Source organism: Mauremys mutica, chromosome 2, assembly GCF_020497125.1.
Source record: "Mauremys mutica isolate MM-2020 ecotype Southern chromosome 2, ASM2049712v1, whole genome shotgun sequence".
NCBI classification, from domain to species: Eukaryota; Metazoa; Chordata; order Testudines; family Geoemydidae; genus Mauremys; species Mauremys mutica.
Window position 1 is genome coordinate 249,778,149 of NC_059073.1, and position 22,280 is coordinate 249,800,428.

Here is a 22,280-nt window from a genome sequence, read left to right on the forward strand (position 1 = left end):
CCAACGAAAAATGAATGTAGAGGAAGTGTACATATAATAATTAAATGCATTTAGGAAACAATGTTATGCTTTCACAATCTAATCTGCATTTAAAGTAAGGCAATGATAAACAATGAAAAGTCAGAGTTACATTATGGTGAGTATCCAGTAATGGATAATCAAAATCTCAGAGAGCTTTTTTTTTTTGCATTCAACAGATTATGTGGACACCCACCCCGACCGCAGAATCAACACATAGCATGCTGTAATTTTGGTTACTAACAAAATAAAGCCAAAAATACAGTTTTTCTGCCAAATCAAATAAATTTCCCAGTTTTGATTATTTTGGCCATTTCATAAGCAATTTGATCTCTGAATTGTTTGGAAGTACAATGGGCCTGATCCTAAACACACTGAATCCAATGGGAAGATTCCCATTGATATCAATGGGCTTTGGATCAGTCCCTACACAACCACAGAAAAAAATCTTAATTCTGGGTTAAGGCAAAAGAGAAGTCAACAAATGTCACTGATTAATGTCTTTTAGAAAACTGACATTTTTTGGAGGGGGGGAGGAGGGAAGAGAAAGACTTCTTACCTCCAACTCATACTTCACAATATCAAAGGAATCATTGGAAAAATACACTTCTTCAATGCTGTTAATTATTTCTTGCTGGGCTTGAGGATCGGTTGGTTGTTCCCGGAGTTCTCTCAGCTCCTCCTTAACAAAAATATTGATTTTAGTAAATGTTACTACATAGAAGGACCATTGCACTCGCAAGACAACCTGCTTTCCAAAGCCATTATACAAGTGAGAAAGCCCTGGGTACAAAACAGAAACAGCTGTATTGTTCAGTCTGTTCCAAATATTGGAAGTGGGAGACTATCCAAATAGCAGAACTCATGCTATACTGCTGTGAATTGCCTAGTTATCGCTGTACCAATATACATTTAGTTCATGAAACATGGTACAAATGTCTATGGGGGTCATGTCTTTCCCTGGGTGTTCACAACACTTAAGGAACGCTCCAAATAAAAGCAAAATAGATCGGGGCTATCTTTCAGAAGTGCTGAAGCACTCACCACTTCAACTGAAGTCACAAGGAACCATTTGAAGTGGTGCAGAGTACTTACATCACGTCAAAGGGGTTGGGTTTAAAGGCAAAGTTAACAAGCAGAGTCTTTCCTAAATAAATGATAGACATTCTCTGTTAAAATATTGTGATGTTATGTTCCTGAAAGAATCAGACAAGGTACAGTACAAGCAGTCTATTTCCATTAGCTAAATTGTTTCAGAATATTTCAAAGTGAATTAAATATATTTGAAAACTAAATAGAGAGCATTGCCCTCAAAGTTAGTTTTTCTAGTTTAAGGAAGCTGAGGGAATATTTGCATAAAATATTCATGTTGACCATTTCTTAGAAGTTAGTGTATTAATTTCTTAGGAGGGAAAAATGACCAGACCCATGTTAGTGAGCTTTGAGCAAGTTAGAACACGAACACACACACAGACACATAAACCAGAAAGATGAGGACATAAATTGGTGACCTAACTCCACTACAGTCAGTCAAATCAGCAACATATCTATTAGATAGCAAAGAATCATGCCACACAACACCAATCCCTCTGGCCCCTGCTAATGTCAGGCAATATCTTAATGGTTAATGACAATTAAGATTCTGACAGATCTTTGGGGGGGGGGGGGGCTAGTCTACACTATGCGTTTAAACCGGTTTTAGGAGCGTTAAACCGATTTAACGCCACACCCGTCCACACTAAGAGGCCCTTAATATCGATATAAAGGGCTCTTTAAACCGGTTTCTGTACTCCTCCCTAACGAGAGGAGTAGCGTTAATATCGGTATTACCATATCGGAGTAGGGTTAGTGTGGCCGCAAATCGACGGTATTGGCCTCTGGGCGGTATCCCACAGTGCACCACTGACTGCTCTGGACAGCAATCTGAACTCGGATGCACTGGCCAGGTAGACAGGAAAAGCCCCACGAACTTTTGAATATCATTTCCTGTTTGCCCAGCGTGGAGCTCCGATCAGCACGGGTGGCGATGCAGTCCGAAATCAAAATCCAAAAAGAGCTCCAGCATGGACCATACGGATGTGATCGCTGTATGGGCAGGCAAATCTGTTCTATCAGAGCTCCGTTACAGAAGACGAAATTCCAAAGCATTTTTAAAAAAATCTCCAGACAGAGGCCACAGCAGGGACTCAGCACACTGCTGCGTGACAAACGTAATGGAAAGCCAAAGAATCAAATGGACGCTCATGGAGGGAGGGAGGGGGGACTGAGGACTCAAGCTATCCCACAGTTCCTGCAGTCTCCGAAAAGCATTTGCATTCTTGGCTGAGCTCCCAATGCCTGTAGTGTCAAACACATTGTCCGCGGTGGTTCAGGGCATAGCTCGTCAATTTACCCCCCTCACCCACCCCCAGAAGTAAAAGGGAAAAAAAATCCTCTCAACTCTTTTAAATGTCACCCTATGTTTACTGAATGCTGCTGACAGACGCGCTGCTGCAGCAGTTAACGGCAGCATCCTCGCCCCCCCTCCTTGGTGGCTGATGGTACAATATGGCCGATATCCATCGTCATCATCAGCCTTGTGGCAGATGGTGCAGTACAATAGGACTGGTATCCGTCCTCATCATCAGCCCGTGAGTGCTCCTGGCTGGCCTCCGGTGAGGTCGGCCGGGGGCGCCTGGGTAAAAAAACTCCTGATCATTCCCAGTAGATGGTACAGAACAGCTGGTAACCATCTTCATCATAGCAACAGGGGGCTGAGCTCCATCAGCCCCCGCCCTTCATGTGTAAAGAAAAGATTCTGTACTGCCTGGACTATCATAGCAGCGGGATGCTGGGCGCCTCTCCCCCACACTGCTTAATGTCCTGTCTGGACTATCATAGCAGCTGGAGGCTGCCTTCCCCTCATTTTATCTCACTAACAAGTCACTGTTTCTTATTCCTGCATTCTTTATTACTTCATCACACAAATGGGGGGACACTGCAACGGTAGCCCAGGAAGGCTGGGGGAGGAGGGAATCAACAGGTGGGGTTGTTGCAGGGGCACCCCCTGTGAATGGCATGCAGCTCATCATTTCTGCGGGATCTGACACGGAGCGGCTGTGCTCTCTGGTTCTCTGATACACTGGTTCTCTAGTACACTTGCCCCATATTCTAGGCAGGACTGATTCTATTTTTAGGTATCATAAAGGAGGGATTGACTCGGGGAGTCATTCCCATTTTTGTCTTTTGCGCCCCCGGCCGATCTCAGCCAGGGGCACCTATGACAGCAGCAGATGGTACAGCACAGAAGGACTGGTAGCCACCATCTCATTGCCAATTTACAATGGCATGGTAGATGGTACAGGACGGCTGATAACCATCTCTGCTATCATGCAAAAGCAAATGAATGCTGCTGTGTAGCACTGCTGAATCGCCTCCGTCAGCGGCATCTAGTACACATACGGTGACAGTGACAAAAAGGCAAAACAGGCTCCGTGGTTGCCATGCTAATGGCGTCTGCCAGGGCAATCCAGGGGAAAAGGGCGCGAAATGATTGTCTGCCGTTGCTTTCCCAGAGGAAGGAGTGACTGACGACATTTACCCAGAACCACCCGCGACAATGATTTTTGCCCCATCAGGCACTGGGATCTCAACCCAGAATTCCAAGGGGCGGGGGAGCCTGCGGGAACTATGGGATAGCTACGGAATAGCTACCCACAGTGCAATGCTCCAGAAATCGATGCTAGCCTCGGACCGTGGATGCACACCACCAAATTAATGTGCTTAGTGTGGCCGCGTGCACTCGATTTTATACAATCTGTTTTACTAAACCATTTTTTGTAAAATCGAAATAATCCCGTAGCGTAGACGTACCCAGAGAGAGAGAGAGATCCAACTTCTATCGCAAAGACGAATTGCCCATAACCCTCAGGCAATTAGACAGCTACTACATCAGACACCTAACTGACAGACAAGAAAAATCAGAGGACTCCAGAATTTTTGAATTGTGCTGCCACCTTCAACAACTGTACCCAAACAAGGTAGGGTAGGCAGGGAGAGGGCTAAAAAGATCAGCCTCAAGTGATGATATAGTAAGCAAAGTACAAATGAACATTTTTGAGGTAAAATGGTATTTTGCCATCCCTTAAGTGTAAATCTTCAATACCACTGCTCCTTGCTTAAAAAATTTTTTTTAAAAAAGCACACAGAGACACACGCATGCTATGCAGTTGTGCTTGGATGGAACACCAAACTGCATGTAGTGCCTCAGCAAGTGAATAGGACTAAAATTATATTTTAGACAACCTGGCACTGGTTCCCTCCAGAGCCTCACAATCCAGTCCACCCTTCCTTTAAAAGTTAGAAAAGACTTAAGGGAACAATTCTCTTATTTTGCCTCAGATGGATGACAGTATGGCAGCCCAAATCTACCAAATAATACTTCCACCTGCAATATTTCTACTCTGCAGATGAAAAACCTCATGTGTCTCATTTGGGCAGAGACGTGAGATTTTAGGCAGTAAATCTGACCCAGGATTTTTAAATCTACCAGTGGCCGTGTTTTCAAATATTTAAATCCCCATAAACCCTTAAAAGTCACTGCAAAATACAAACAAAACCTACAAAGAGAATCCTAATGATAAATAAATATAACAGAGAGCATGGGAAGAAAAAGAGTCTTTATATGCAATCAGTTTTGACTTTAATAGGCTGCCTAAATAGTCCTTAGCTCCCCACACTATTCAAAATAATATAAATGCGTACTTGTCATAGGTCTCACCCCCACTTGGAGCTGTTGGGTTCCAATATGGGGACCTGCACTGGTTTCCCTCTAAACTAAAAATTCTAGTTTAGATCTAGTAAAAGCTGCCACCACCCAATCAGGTACGTGGATTGGGACACAGTCCTTCCCCAAAATCCTTGGGGATCCCAAGAGCCCCAAATCCATGGAGTTCTTACACCCAGGAGAAATAAACCATTCCCCCCTGCTTCCTCCACCCTCCCTTTTCCTAGGAGAGATACCGGGATCTAACTACAGAGGAATGCCTCCCCTTCCCCTTTCCCTGAGAATCCACCCAAGGAAAGACCAACCAAGTCCTTAATAGAAAAGAATTTATTAAAGAATAAAAAAGAAAGTTACTGTCTCTATAACCAAGATGGAACAATATACAGGTCTAAACTTATCAATCTCTGGAGAGAATCCCCCCTCCTTTCTTTTTCAGTAAAAGCAATAACAGTACAGAATTAAAGAAATTCCTTCAGCAACACACAATTGCAAATGTAGAAGTCAAATTATAAGACTAATCCACCTTTCTAATTAATACTCACTATTGAATAGTAGAAACTACTCCAGTAGAACTTGGAGACATGACTGGCCTCTCTTAGATCCAAAAAGAGAAATCTAACAAAGAACACAGACAAAGGCTTCCCTCCACAGAGATTTGAAATTATCTTGTCTCTGATTGGTCCTCTGGTCAGATGGTCATCAGGTACTGCATGTTAACCCTTTACAGGTAAAAGAGACCTTAACCCTTAACTATCTGTTTATGACAGTACTTTAAATCAAAACAAGAGAGACCCAAAAAAGCAACGCACTGAACATAAGAATGGCCACACTGGGTCAGACCAATGGTCCATCTAGCCCAGTATCCTGTCTTCCAACAGTGGCCAACTGCTTTTCTGGAAGAGTAGAAAGAGCAAAGGGCGGAGCATAACAGCATGAAGTCAGTGACCCATCTGTACTAACATTTTTCACAATGGAAGAAAAATAAACGAACAGTAATTAATTGCTCTGATATTTTGAAAAGAAATGGAATTTCAAGCTTCTTGATTAAAGAGACTTAATAGTGCTTCTGGTGAGATGTGCTGCTCAAGAGTTAAAGTAATAAAATAGAAGGACACATGATTACATGAAATAGGTTATATCACTGCGTGCAGTAATTTTTTCATCATCTTATTTCCAGAAGTAAATGGAGAGTCTCTTTAAAAATGTTCTGTTACTTCTTTCAACCCCAGCTGTCGTGATTGACTATGTTTAGGTGCCATCTGGTGGAAAACCTGTGAAACTGTAGTTCAAAATATACGTTTACCTAAGAAAGCTTAGTGCAGGGACAATTTTCACAAAGCCCTACTCTTCACCCAGCTTTCTAGTGGGCGTTATGGATGCATGAGGAGGCTGAGGAATCAACCCAAGATCACAGCGACTAAAGAACAAACATTTTGGTGGTCAGATATAAGCCGTGGTCATCAGTGGATAGCAATCTTAATATGCATGTATATACATACACTGGGCAGTTGAGCAGTAAGAAAAATGTTTAACGGACTGGATGGTACATGGATTGGTAATTGGATATCAAGCCTGTTACGTCTAGGTCATTAGCTTGAATCCAGCCCATAAAAAACAAGATATAAAATTTATGTCTGTACAACATTTTACAGCTTTTTAATGGCTTATATGAAATGACTTTTGGTCTCAATCCTGTTCCCAGTGAACGTGTATGCCTAAAAATCACACACCACTACCAAATTTGGCATCTTTTTTTGCTCTCTCAGCAAAGTGGCAAGAACTGAATGAGCACAACAATTAGGTACTCTCTCACCCATAGAAGATGGTCCCCCCAGGTCAGGTTTAAGGCACTTTGATATGGATGTACAGTACTGGTCCTGGGGATAATTGAAGGACAGCACTAAACTAACACACACAAAAACAAAACATGAAGTTCCCCAACTCTAGAGAAGAAAGCTGTATTGGGGTCACTTGCACTGATCTTATTGACTGGTTGTGGAATGGATTTGCATGTTAAGGGGAGATTGTCTGCATGTAGCTGCTATACACAAAAGAAAGGAGGAGGGGGATGCTCTGGATTTAAAAGGTTATTTAAAAATAAACCATTTTGATCAGTCCCAAATTCTGAGCTCACCAAGGAGGTTTTCATCGCCCGAAGACACACGTGCCCTAGTCAGGTGTAGCGACGAACAGAACACATTTAGAGGCACATGGTTTGTTGCCCTCACAACACACTGTATTTTATTTTAAAGGAGTCTACTCTAACCTGATGCTTTAATGTCCTTTAGAAAATCATTTCCTAGCAGTCTCCTTGATAAATCATAGCTTTGTGTCAGTACACAGAAACTCCTGTTACAAGCTAGTTTAAAACTCAATGTACTGTAAAATATCACCCATAAGGAACAGGTGGCTGATTTAAAAAACAAAAAATATATTCAAAGGCTGGGAACTGGGACAAATTAATCTGTACTCTGGGTCACTGCAAGTGAAATGACCTAACTTGTCATCTGAATGTTTGACTCCAAGTTTTGTTGGTTTCTTTTTTTCCCCCCTGAGCTTTGCAATCACATGGGGGGGGGGGGGGAGGAAGAATATTTTAAAACACTTGAATTTCTAACATTTTCCCAAACTACTGACACAGCAAACTTTGTGCTATGGAAGAAGTGTTAAAATTCTGGACCTCTCTGAACATTTATACGGAAATAAGCACGGATATTTAATATCCTGGATCTAGACTTCTTTATAGAATTAGCAGTTATGCACTATCTGGGAGAAGATGATTCTGCACAAAACTAAAAAGTGGTAAAGTTGTGATGACATATGGCTAACAAAGTGACTCAGAAAAGGAAAGCAATTCTATATGAACCTTCCCCAGAAGGACTACAGTCTCAGAGGTTGTTCCACCGAACATTAAGAAAAAATCCTGGGCTGTCCTACACATTCTTTTCTTGAAGACAAGCTAGATGGCTTCGTTCTCTTTCCATGGTCTGTGGCAAACATGCTGTTCATACACACACACACAAATGTACAAATAGACCTCACCATACACTGGGACTACAAACACGCTATCAAACTACAGTTCCTAGCCTGCCCATTCTCAACTGGACTGGTTCTCAGGTACCTAAAGCCACCAAAGGCTAACCCAACCCCTCACCGGGAGGAGAGGATGTTCCAACCCACCCTGTGCACAAAACTTTACGATTTGTTTCTTAAAGATTCAATATCCCCCATCCCTTCAGTTAAGATCTGAAAAAAGCTCAGTCTCTCTCTGAGACATCCAGCTAGTGCTCCAGCCCTACCCAACTTAATACACCTCTACCTCGATATAACACTGCCCTCGGGAGCCAAAAAAATCTTACTGCGTTATAGGTCAAACCGCGTTATATCGAACTTGCTTTGATCCACCAGAGTGCGCAGCCCCCTCCCCGGAGCACTGCTTTACCACTTTATATCCGAATTCGTGTTATATCAGGTCGTGTTATATGGGGGTAGAGGTGTACCCCTAATATTTCTATGGTTAACACACACTGGCGGAGGGACTAGCATTCAGGCATTTTTACATCATAAAACTTTCTTCTCCTCCAGCCCCACTTGCAGGACATTTTTAAAAGAAAAATCAATAATGCAAGTCTTTTAATATAAGATCTCATGTAAATTCATCAATCCCAACATTTATTCAGAACAGACTGCCATAAGGAAATTGGGGACAGAGTGAGTCATATGGCAGTCACACAGAGAATAACAGATACACCAAAGAACAGAAAAAATAAATTAGCATGTTATTAAAGTGTATGTGTCCAAATGCATCCATTTCTCCCAGGATGAAGTGAGTCACCTATGCATTCTTTACCGTGAGGAATTCAGCAGGCAGTGTGGTGATGTTATTAAGATGTCTGTTTATGGACTGGTATATTTTTGGAAGTTTTCGCACCAGGACAGCCCATCTCCTATAAAATAGGCTCACATTACTTATGCTGCCAATATACCATTTCTCTTACCAAATGGTGTGCAAAACTAATCACATGTTCATGGTAGGGACACTTTATCCTGCCAGTTTTAATACTGCATGCATCCTTGCAGGATAACACTGCTGATCAGAGGGGTCCCTTTACTGTATAAGGTCACCAAAACACACCCAGCAATGGAGAGAGAGATAGGCCAGTGGAAAATACTTTGGTGAACTATTACTGGTCCTGAAGATGTGTATTTTTAATTAGACCATTACATGGTCAAAGACTGGATTTGACTCCACACACTTCCTGTATCCCTTGCCCTTCTGAGTCATGTGTTTTGTTTTGACTTATGGAAATAGCAGGCTATAAATGTGGAATCACCAGTTCAACTGCATTTCAGAAGATTCTGCAGGGATAAGGGGTGGTTTCAGGAGGCTCACCCCAGCTATTTACTAGAGTGCCTCACTCAAAAATGGTTGGGCCTTATTACAGAAAAGGGCAATAAAAATTATTAGGAATATGGAAAGAGTATGGGACTCTTCAGCTTGGAAAAGAGATGACTAAGGGGGGATACGATGGAGGTCTATAAAATCACGACTGGTGTGGAGAAAGTAAAGAAGGAAGTCTTATTTACTTCTTCTCATAAACACAAAAACTAGGGGCTGTCAAATGAAATTAATACGCAGCAGGTTTAAACAAACAAAAGGAACTACTTCTTCATACAATGCACAATCATAGAATCAAAGAATATCAGGGTTGGGAGGGACCTCAGGAGATCATCTAGTCCAACCCCCTGCTCAAAGCAAGACCAATCCCCAGACAGATTTTTACCCCAGATCCCTAAATGACCCCTTCAAGGATTGAACTCACAACCCTGGGTTTAGCAGGTCAATGCTCAAACCACTGAGCTGTCCCTCCCTGCGTAACTCCTTGCCAGAGGATGTTGTGAAGGCCAGACTATTCAAAAAAAAAAACTAGATAAGTTCATGGAAGACAGGTACATGAATAGCTATTAGTCAGGATGGGCAGGGATGCAAAAGCAAGACCATTTGATAGTTGCATGCCTGTTACACCTAACGAGCACACTGGTGTTGCTCTGGTATTGTCCCTGAAGGTGCAATCTGCACTACTGACTTTGCAGGTTTATTCTCCATGCCCGATATCTGCCATTTTCAATTTGAAGGTAGGACGTGCAGTAGTAGTTAGTGCATATACACCACATGATGCAAGACCTGATGCTGACAAAGATGCTTGTTATGCCATGTTAGAAGACATTGTATCTAGTACATCACTCCAACTCCATATCATCATCTTAGGAGATATAAACATGAGGCTATATCCCCCAAGGATCTGTATTGGCACCTGTGCTGTTCAACTTATTCATAAATGTAAAAAGGGGAAACAGTGAAGTGGCAAAGTTTGCAGGCAATACTAAATTACTCAAGATAGTTAAGTCCAAAACTGACTGTGAAGAGTTACAAAGGGATCTCACAAAACTGGATTATTGAGAAACACAATGAAATTCTAAGTTGATAAGTGCAAAGTAACACTGATATGTGTAAAGCACACTGGAAAATATAATCCCAACTATATATGCACAAAATGATGGGGTCTAAATTAGCTGTCATTACTCAAGAAAGATCTTGGGAGTCACCATGGATAGTTCTCTGAAAACATCTACTCAAATGTGCAGCTGAAGTCAAAGGAAGCTAACAATGTTAGGAACCATTAGAAAAGGGATAAATATCATAACACCACACATAAGTGGTGTGGAGAAAGTGGAGAGAGAGAAGTGGTATTTACTCCCTAATAGAACACAAAAAACAGGGGTGTCACATTGAAATTAATAGGCAGCAGGTTTAAAACAAGTAAAAAGAAGTACTTCTTCACACAACACAGTCCTCCGTGGAACTCAATGCCAATGGATGTTGTGAAGGCCAAAAAGTATAACTGGGTACAAAACACAGAAACTGACAGAGGATAGATCCATCAATGGCTATTAGCCAAGATTATCATGGATGCAATATCGTGCTCTAGGTGTCCCTAAACCTATGACTACCAGCAGCTGGGACTGGATGACAGGGTATGGATCGCTTAATAATTGCCCTGCTCTGCTCATTCCCTTACAGCAACTAGCACTGGCTACTGCCAGAAGACAGCATACTAGGCTAGATGGTCATAATGGGTCAGATCAATGATCCATTCTTATGTTCTTAATTGGCCAGGAAAGAGGTGGATTTGAACTGGTACTGGAATCACACAGCTTACAGGAAGGGAGATCAGATGATTCACATCTACTAGAATATGCTTCCACAAATGGACTATTTTTAATGGCTATATGGTTTCAGCACACAAATTGCCAGAAGTATAAATCTCAATATCCAATCCATATAGAATGTACGTGTATTTAAGAATGTATTCTGGAGCAAGATCAGCAATCATTGAATCCTAACAAAGATGTTCTGTTTAACAAAGTTCCTGAGAAGGATATCTATTGCACTGAAACACTTTAATGTTGATAAGCAGCAAGATGAAGCGATCACTAAACAGATATGCGATTTCCAATAAATATTTTATATTGGATGACCAGATGTCTACCATGAGGAAGAGTGGACTGTATTTTGGGATTCTATCAGAGACTGTGGGAGAACAACTGGGACTAAGGAGAATGAAAAAAGCAACACTGGATCACAGATCATAGCATCAAATTATGGGAGAGAGAAAAAGAGGTGCATTGCAGAATGGATGCACTGGAAGGTCAGATCAAGTCAGTGAAGAGGAGGAGGAAATGGACAAGGAAAAGAAGTGTCATGAACGAGCAATTAAGAGAGCTTGTCAGAATTATCATAATCAATGGTGGAATGATATGAAGCAGTGTACTGACCTGAAGACATGACCATAAATGTGTATTTGAGACACTGAAGCTCCTAACTGTACGTCCATTATTGGTATTTTCACCAGTTTAAAAACAGAAATGGAGAATACGCCAGGATATTAAGTTAAGCACTAGAATGAGCATTTTTGTGAATTAATGAGCAGATCCCACCAAAACAGACTACAACTTACTCCAAAAAATGAACCCTGACAAAAACAGCTGCAACCAGCACAGTCGATACTGCTATGCCAGCATGGACTGCCTGAGGAGTTAGCGTGCATTGTGGAGAAACTGTATCATGATACAATTAGCAGTGTGAAGGTAAATAGTTGTATTACACATTTTTTGTACAATCAGGAGTTCACTGAGAATGTGTTCTCTCACTAATGTTATTTAATATTCTAATAGATTACCTGACAACAGAGCTGTCTAATGCCAAAGTAGATGTGAAATTTAAAGATTAATCTTTAGAGGATCTCAAATAAGCAGATAATTTTGTCTTACTTGGAGAGACTACTGGCCAACTATAGCTAATGCTAGAAGAGATGTGAAGTGCAGAATCTATGGGACTTAAGATCAATGGTGATAAAACCAAACTTAAGCGTGCCTCCTATAAAGCATAAATGAATGACCAGTAGATACTGCATGTAAATTGCAAGAACAGTGAAGGGATGAACAGCTTTATCTATCTGGGTAGTCAGTTGACAGCAGGAGGTTCTATATCTGAAGAAATCGCATCTGCCTTGCATCAATATCATTTCAGCATCTTCAAAGACCTCTATTTGGGCAGCAGGATGGGCTTGTCTTCACTACCGGGGAGATCGACGCTGCTGCAATCAATGCAGCGGGTGTCAATTTAACAGTCTAGTGAAAACCCGCTAAATAAAGGCAGAACACTCCCCGGTACTCCAGCTCCCCAAGAAGAGTAAGGTAAGTCAACCAGAGAGCATCTCCCGTCGATGCAGCGCAGTGAAGACACCTGGGTAAATCGACCTAAGTTACATCGACTCCAGCTACATTATTCACGTATCTTGAGTAGCATAACTTAGGTCGTCTTACCCCAGTAGTGAAGACATTCCCTAAGATACGAGTGACACAGTGATCACAGTAGTGATGACAACTCCATTATATGGAGCAAAAACATGGCTGCTAAAAGTCAGGAGAAGAAACAAACAGTTTCAGCGTCAAAAGTTAACCACATTCTTAATATCTGTTGGTTTGAAATGTCACAAATGAGGAGATACTTAGACTACCCTGGCAAGTTGCAGTCTTGCACCAGTTGAAAACAAGATGACTGCAAGGGTGAGGTCATGTCGAATGTGCAGGAGATGGTACACTTTTACAGAAGGTTTATTGAGCTGAGATCAAAGGAAGCAGAGCACAAGGCTGGCCACAAATAAGGTTGGAAGAAATAATTTTGGAAGCCTAAACCTTCCCACATTGACTCTTGCCCAAAGACAAAGACTTGCAAGGGACCATTCAAGATGGAAGTCCATTCTATGTGCCACTACAGTTACATCATAGCCATATGAATCTGCTGCCGCTCTCACTCCCACTATCTTTCAGCCTGTTCTGCCTGGATCATGCATGATTCCCTAGAATAGAAATGATGAAGATGTATTTGAGGAGTGCCTGTATAGAGAAATTGGAACAGGTGGTTCCTCCTGAACATCTATCTGGGCCAGCAGAAAGCTTCCAACCTGAAGATATTTGTACAAGTCACTGATCAGAATAGCCTTTTATTATTATTATTATTTCTTCAGGAAGGAAAACAGAGTTCCCAGTTAAGTTTGGTCCAAAATCAGCAACAGTCCATTTGCCTTCCATTGTAACAGTAGCCAAATTCAGAATACTAGGGAGTTGCAGGTACTTGATATTTCTCTCTGCTGACAACAAAGATGTAAGGGCTGAATCCTGAGAACACTGTATGTAACAGCAATGCTGACAGAAGGAATCCATGTATAATCTTCCAGCCAGACTAATTTTATCAGAGATGGAGGTTACCAAAAAAAATCACCTAAAGCTCCAGGTTGAGAACCATGGTTAACAGCTCCACTCTTCACAGTAAGAGAACCAAAAAAGTGCCACCGGGGCTAAACGACAAAGTAAAAGCAGCAGTGAGAGGCAAAAAGGCATCCTTTTAAAGTGGAAGTTAAATCCTAGGGAGGAAAATAGAAGGGAGAATAAACTCTGGCAAGTGAAGTGTAAAAATATAATTCATCATCATTACTCCCATAACTGCATTGGTCGTTGGGGCGCCATCACTGATGAGCAATCAACCAATTGTCTCCACCCCTGACAATTGTGTGTCAGTGCTTGAGTCTCCACAGAGTCCATTCCTGTCCACTCTTACGTTGTTAATCCACCTCTTCTTCTGTCTACCTCTTCTTTTCTTCCCCTGTACTGTCCCTTGGAGGATGATCTTGGATAGGCCAGATGATCTTGTTACATGGGCATACCACTTCAGCTTGCGCTTTTTCTCGGTCATCAGGAGGTCTTCATATGACCCCGCGCATTGGATGATGATGTTGCGGACTCTTCATTAGTGACGTGGTCGAAGAAGGATATGCCCAGGATTTTATGGAAGCATCTCATCTCTATTACCTGTATTTTCCATTCAAGTTCTGCTGTAAGGGTCCATGTCTCGTACGCATACAGAAAAATGGAGATGACCAATATGTGCAGCAGTTTCAGTTTGCATTCCAGGGAGATGTTCTTATTCCTCCAAATTGGCTTTAGCTTTGCCAATGCTGCTGTTTGCGCAGTTCTTGCCTGAATTTCTGCCTTGTAGCCTTCATTAGTGATGATTGCCCCCAAATACTTGAATTGTTTCACTGTCTCCAGCTCTTGTCCACTGACAGTGATATGTGAGCTGATCTCATCACAATTGTCTATCATCAGCTTGGTTTTCTCCACACTGATTTCCCTGCCATATTTTGTGGAGGTTTCATCCAATCGTTTCACACGGTTGGCAAGTTCATCTTCGCTGCCTGCCAGGCCATCAATGTCATCAGTGAACCGAAGATTGAGATTGTTCACCCCCCAGTGCTGACTGTGCATGTGTGATCTTCCAGGACATCACTTATTATGCGCTCCAAGTATATCTAGAACAGTGTGGCCTGTAGTTCCCCAGATCCTCTTCCTTCCCTTTTTTAAAGATGGGCACTACATTAGCCTTTTTCCAGTCATCCGGGATTTCCCCCGATCACCATGAGTTTTCAAAGATAATGGCCAATGGCTCTGCAATCACATCCGCCAACTCCTTCAGCACCCTCAGATGCAGCGCATCCGGCCCCAGAGATTTGTCCTCATCCAGCTCGTTCATGTTCTCGACATCCTCTGCATTACACTAGCAACACAGGAAAGACCAACAGCTTTATTTTCAGAGGTGCTGAGCACTATGATTTCTAGGAAAGTTGCAGATACTTAGCATCTCTGAAAAAAATCAAGTCTCACATTTTAACAATAATGTAAATAAAGTCTGTTAGTAAATTTCAGTGCAGAATTCCTGTTAACTTTGATGGGATTCTGCTCATGGAAGAATTGCAGAATCAGGCCCCAACAGGTATGATAGTGAATGATTGTCTCATTTCTTATTTCATTATAAATGCCTGAGCTAAAACATTAGATAATTAAAAATAGCTTGTTTTGCCATTGTGAATGTTTCAAGACATAACTATCGTACTGAAGTATAACAGCTTGATATTGTGTGTAACAAAAACCACAAGATAAAAGTAGCCCTGGGGTAATCCTTAGCTGAAAATACTGACTTGGCAAAAAAGACTATTTTAAAATTGACACCTCAAAACTGTAACTTAGTGGATAGAAGGAATTTGTATAATTAAAAATTGGACCATGGAGGTGACACAGTACTCTTAAGGTCATTTAATGTACATACTCTGTGGAATTAATACATGCATACCACTAGAACATATGTTATGCATCAGTTCAGATGTCATGAAAGACACTAAAGATATGGGGGTATTACATTTTATTACCTTTGGGAATATTTTATTTTATGATAGATTTTCTCATTTCCCTCAACACAAGCAGTGCATTATAAAAGATACTTTTGTGTATGTTCAGAAGCTGTAGACAGTAACTTTTATAACTCATAGGTTAATGCCAAAATGACTGAGCTATGACATCATTTACCACAGATCATGCCAGGTTCAAGCATGTTAGTAAAATCAATGAGACAATGGACACAGCAAATCTTGGAACCAACACCTGGAAGATGTACTGATAATTAAGCCCACCTTTTCGCATGATTGTCAAGACAGCAGCATGTTTTCTATATTTATCAGCAATTGACATTACCTGAGCAGTGAGACAGAGCAATTTGCTTTTCTGGGATCATTATATACCTCTAATAATTGTGAAGCATAAGGTAGAAAGTCACTTATCTGTTAACATAACTGCAAACTATTATGATTAAAAATGTCCATCTCTGAGGAATATACTTATGGTAATAAACGATAAAGAGGCTGAACACAGAGGGCAGAGGTGCATGCTGTACCTTCCAATGAGGGAGAGAGTATGGCTTTTGTAAATTTTAGTCTCATAGGAAGACCGAGATTAAGAGCAATAAACAATATGAAAATTGTTGAGTTTCATGAAGGCTCATCTAAATTTTGATTGAGTGCACATTCTCACCCCTGGATACTAGACCTTTTGCAGAACTCACTCATTCAGCTTGTGGAAAAGAAAAAACTTCAACACAAACATTTCCCAAACAGATGGGAAAAAGAAAAGAGTTGCCTACTATGTAAAAAAACCCAGAAACATTAAAACAAACAAGAACCAAAAGAATATCTGTGGGTCACACCTTGCTAGGAATCCGAAAATTCTCAACAGGACTGAGGTCATGAACATTCTCCTGTGGACTTTTGAGACCCTTAAAAAAAAGAAATATAACAGTTAGTTAAGCTAGTCAATTCTGTATATCTTGCAATTAAACCATGTTAAGACCTTATTTGTAGGAAAAAATGTAAATACAATAGCTTTAACAAACATGATTACAGGATTGGGGCCATAACCTACATCATGTCAAATATTTCAGTGGGACTAATAACATGGGTAATTTATTCAAAGTATTTGCAGGTTTGGGACCAGAGCCTGCACCACATCAGTCAAATTCATGAACAGGAAAGAGATTAGCATTTCTTTACAATTAATACTTACTTTCTATTGTACCATCCTGTCAACTCCCACATCTGTTATTCAGTGTTTAAAAGGCAAATGCAACTCAAAACATAATGTACCCTATTCTGCTAGTTTGATGAGTTAATGGCATCAAAAAGCTTTAATTCAAATTAAGTGCCACCTCCTCTGCATAATTGTCATTTCTGTATAATGGTACACTTAACTATTTACCACATAAAACAGTTACTTTTCCCCTTATATTTATTAGCAGGGAAAAAAACAGTACACTCCAAATTTTAGCAATTATGTAATTGTTTCTTTCAAAGAATTTTAAGAGATGATGTTTTTATGATGCCGAGATTTGATATAGGATACAGGCTGCATCATCCAGCCAACTAATACATAAAAGTTTATTGAATGTTAAGCATGTTAATTTTAAAATGTGACAATCTAAAAGGCACACTGATGGCACGTATTGGCTCCCAACGTGTCTTCTGAATCAGGCCTGGTTAACTTTCTGACAAAAAAATAGCTTTTGCTACTATCAGAAACACAGAGACAACATGGAGGCAGAAAAGCAAATAGCATTCTGCATGAATAAATTCTAACGGTGTATGTACAAGACTGAGAGCAAGGAACTCCCAAGTTTTAAACATGGCTCTGACACCAGCAGCCTCTGAGGCCTCAGCCAAGTCACGTAGAGCCGAGTTTCAGACATACTTATCTCCCAAAACTCCCATTGACTTGTACTAGAGATATGAGTCCTGAAACTCTCTTAAAGTCAGGCATTTAATGTCTGTGCTTCAGTTTTTCCATCTGTTAAACGGGTCTTTGTGAAGTTCTTTGAGACTCTCAAATGAAAAGCATTGTATAAATGCTAGTTAATATTATGTAATTTCTAATAATGCTGAAGTATGAGTTTACAATGAGAAAAATCTCATTTTCATTTAAAGAAGATAAATTTGACACTGATGAAGTCTCTGGCAGGGAGTAAACAGATGATTTTTGCTTAGGGCATTATTTTTCTACTCACTATATTTTTAAAATGTTTCACCTTCCAGGTTGAAAAAACATCACTTTTTACAGGTTTACGTGTCTGATTTTATTATGAACTTTGGAAATCCAAACACATCCTCCACCTCAATTGCCCTCAACCCAAAATGGTAGCTGAAAAATAAGAAATTCAGATATCCATTTTACCCCATCGTTATTTTTAGCAGCACTTACAGTGTATAACAGTGGTTCTCAACCAGGGGTCGGGGGGAGGGGAGGGGAGCTGGTTTCAGGGGGTCCACCAAGCAGGGCCAGCATTAGACTTGCTGGGGTCCAGGGCAGAAAGATGAAGCCTGACCGTATCGGACTGAAGCCTTGGCCCCAAGCCCTGCTATCCAGAGCTGACACCAAAGCCTGAGCAACTACACTTTGCAGGGCCCCCTGTGCCATGGGACCCCCAGCAACTGCCCCGATTGCTATCGCCTAACGCTAGCCATGGCTTTTATATGCAGAAAAACAGTTGTTGTGGCACAGGTGGGCCATGGAGTTTTTATAGCATGTTGGGGGGGCTCAAAAAGAAAAAGGTTGAGAACCCCTGGCGTATGACACCATGAGGAAGTTCTTACTGAATGTTAAATGAACCCCGAACTTTCCCAAAGATTGAAAAGTGGTATTGATTACATGCGGGGTGCCCAACCTATGGCCCGCAGGCCATACACAGAGCATTTCATAAGGCCCACAGCCTACTTCAACACAATATACCAACGGCCGATTCATTAGCATTTTGTCATGTTTACATCATTTCAGTTTACACATTGTAAATAGACAATACTGTACATGGAAACAACCTTATAAAATCAATACAGGTGATTTTAAAATCTTATTAAAATATGTAACATCTGGTTGGCCCACACAAGGTTGTGCTTCGGTTTATATGGCCCTCATGTGTAATAAGGTTGGGCGCCACTGGATCACATCATTCCTGGCCCCAGGACTAAGAATTTTAAAGTAATTCTGAAACTAAACTTTCCCACACTGAACTAAGATTCCACCCACTCCAATGCACTGAATATTTTTTGTAGAATTACTTCATATTCTCACCATTCTTAATGTGCATGTTTTAAGAAGGTTCCCTTCATTGCTTTTGACATCAAACCATTTTCTACATGTCTTCTTGCTTTAATTTAGTTACTGAACAACTCTGGACCCAGTTTGAAAAATCCACTCACCAGGGAAAGAAAAAAAACTTTCCACGTGAGTGGCATAGGAGGAGCCCAAACCATTAATTTCTAGAGAATTTAAACTTTATGGGGAGTTCCTTGCTTATACATTTAGAAGATGATTCATGCTCTGAAAGTTAATTCATTGATGTCATGTATGTCAGTTTCACTCTGCTACTACCTAAATCTAGGACTAGATTAAAGGCAAAGGAGCTAGTCATAGAAAAGGACTGGGGGAAAATGGAGCTGGGAGAAGGAATGCAGAAGGGAGAGCCTCCCCTAAAGCCTGGCACTGGAACAGAATAAGAGAGGTCTCCACCACCTCATTCGCAGCAGTGACCTGGATTGCATGTGGGATTATGGATAGGAAACTCTCAGCAGGAATGAGACTTGAAATTGATCAGATGCTTACTAGCAGAGTGATCTAATATGGAGTCCTCAAGAAGCAATAATGACTCCAGTAGAACCAGCATCCACCCCATTCCCAATGTCTAGGTGTGTGAGGGGAGCTGGGTTTCTCACGAGATCATTACTTCTGGGGCTTGAAAAATGTCCCAGATTCTTATTGAAAGCTGTCTCCAGTACAGCTTTGAGAAACCTGAATATAATACTGCCCTTCCCCCATATAATCTTCTACAGTTCATGGATTTTTTGACAGTTATCTAGAACCCTTTGATTTTTGTGACAGGCCATATATTTTTCAAATGTATTACGCAAAGAGCTAAAGTTAGGCACACAGGTAAAAGTGGCCTAATTTCCAGAGATCTATGGGAGGATACCTGACTTAAATATCTATTTAAAAAAACAGACCTTTGAACAAACAGACTATAATGTGCATTAGACTGTCTGAACTATAAAGATAATCAATAGAAAGTAAAGAGGGGCAACAAAGGCTCAAAATATTAGAACAAGGTTTTCAAGTGCTTATCAACAGTTGTTTAAATGTGCTCCAATATAAATGCTTCCAATGCTACTTCAAAATCCTGCCATAACCCGCTTCCCACCCACCCCCCCCTCCTTTATTTTTTAAACACTTATGTTCACTAGGAAATAAAACCACATTAGAAGAAGAAAAAGTTTTAAGGTAAAAGTGCCCTAGAGCAAGGGAACTCGAAGGACACCTTGTGATCTTTACCATAAAAAAGGAACAATAACAGGACAGAATAAACCATTTAATGAACCTCTCATATTTTGAAATTTATTTGGAGTTCAAAGTGCTAATAAAAGCAAAAATTGGGTACATATGCCTACCTCTGAGGCACATTAAACCTTCTCTCTTCCCAAGTGCCACTGAAACGCATCGTTTTTCCAGCACCCCACTTTAGCCCCAATATAACACACATTGGCATTCCTTGTTCAGACACCCTGGGCCTCTATACTCTCGGATACACACGTGTTGCAATCCCCATGCAGAGACTGAGGGCACCACTTCCTCAGCCCAACACACACACACACACACACTCTGTCACCCTAAAGCCTCATCTCACCCCCCAACTCCGCTACCCCGTAGAAGGGCCGCAATCCCTGTTTGCAACACTCCCATACAGTCCCCTGGGGAGCGACCTCTGACCACGCCCCACCCCAGCAGCCCCCTCCACAGACTCACGGCCCCCAACTGTGCCCGTCCTTCATCCCCCCCGCCACTCTCTCTCTCTCACACACACACACACACACCCACCCACCCCCCGGAGCTGGGTCTCACACACCTCCCTCCATCCCCCGCCCCTGTGCCCCTCACGCCCCCCCGTTACTCCATACCTGGCGAGTCATCAGTGACTTGATTTTCTGCATCTCCGCGCCGCTCCGCGCAGCTCAGGCCCGCAGGCCCGCTGCGCTCACGAGCCCCTGCCACCCACAGGCTTAAGCCCCATCAGACACTAGGAAGCCATTTTGCTCATCACGTGACAGGCCTTTCTGCTGCCTGGTGCATTCTGGGATTTGTAGTCCTCCGTAGGCGCCATCACCTTTCACAGTGCTGGGGAGGTGCAGCCTCAGGAAACTACAATCCCCGTCGGCACACTCAGACCCGCCCGTCCTGCCGACCCCACACGGCCGAGGCTGTAGCCTCGGTATAACACAGTAATCATAGAGAGGAAGGGACTCGTTGAATAGAGAGCCCCTTACTGGGAGGACTCACTGCCCCCTGCTGGCCGAGCTGCGGCATTCACTCAGCCAGTTGCGCTGTGGGCATGGCTGGCCCAGGGCAAGCCAACGTGTTCCCAGGCCAAGCCAATGGGGTCATTGCTCACTGTCAGTCCAGGGACAGGGACACATCAGGGCCCATAGAGGGCAGCCGCTGCCGATGGCGTCAGAGACGGCCCTTGGTTTGCAAGGGAGGATGTGCCCTGCGGGAGGCTCCCCTTGGTGTGAACACTGGGTCGTCCCCCCAACCAACGGGCCCTAGCACGCGCCTGCCCGCGCGGGGAGTCTGCAGGGGTCAGTTTTCCTGAGCCTTAGAGACGCACGGTGGGGCTGGGGAAGGAGGAACATGCAGTCGAATCTGTCCAGTCTTTTTGTTTTGGAGGGAAGAGGCTCTGTGAATGCGGATGGTACCCAAAGGCTGCACTGGATCAGTAGAGAAGTACAAGAACTAAGTACAAGAAGTACACCTTTTTTCTCCCTCTTTCTTTTTTTGGGAGAGGGAGGTACAAACAGTAGTGCAAATAGAGTGGTACCGTCCAGTACCGGCAAGAGATTTTTAGTGGGTACGGAGTACCGGAAAGACTTGGGGCTAGCCCCCCACTACTGGGGGTGCAGGGGCTGTGCTCTGCTCCTTAAAGGAGCAGAACAGGGCTAGGGAGGGCATTCTTTCTTTATATGGATTTAACAGCTCAATGCATATGCTAACAAACTTAAACAAAGCGTTAGCATATGTATTGTGCTGTTAAATTAGTCAGGAGTCCTCAAGAGGGGAGCCGTGGGGCAAGGACGATGACAGGACAGAAGATGTTCAATCACTGTTTTTTATTCTGTTTCTCCCCATTGGTCTGAATTATCCATGACATTCATACTGCATCACATCAAGTCCAAATCGTTAAAGGAATGCTTTTGCTTGGACTGACCAGAGGATGGTTGGATTCTGATGTCAGCCCGGTTCTGCAGCCTGACAGGTATCAGCGTTGTCCCCAGTGTACATAGAATTCTTCTTTACAGCCAAACTAGTCTAAAGCCCCATCTACACTGGCAAGTTTGTGCTCAGTAAAGCAGCTTTGAGCGCTGTAACTCCCGAGGTGTACACGCTGCCATGCCACTTAGTGTGCAGAAACAGCACTCTAAAAAAAACACTTCAACGAGAAGCATAGAGCTTCCTG

The 22,280-nt window shown here is 42.2% G+C and overlaps 1 protein-coding gene across 2 annotated transcripts in view; it reads right to left on the minus strand.

The window, feature by feature from the left end:
- Positions 1-20,876, minus strand: part of VPS50 (VPS50 subunit of EARP/GARPII complex) — a 160,002-nt gene extending 139,126 nt beyond the window's left edge. For both annotated transcript variants that reach the window (XM_045005923.1, XM_045005924.1), the window contains exons 1-3: positions 20,728-20,876; positions 16,440-16,508; positions 578-700 (exon numbers count right to left, since the gene is read on the minus strand). In XM_045005923.1, coding sequence (XP_044861858.1) covers positions 578-700; positions 16,440-16,508; positions 20,728-20,760 — 225 coding nt within the window. In that variant the 5' untranslated portion in view covers positions 20,761-20,876. The remainder of the gene's footprint in view (positions 1-577; positions 701-16,439; positions 16,509-20,727) is intronic.
- Positions 20,877-22,280: the final 1,404 nt, after the last annotated feature.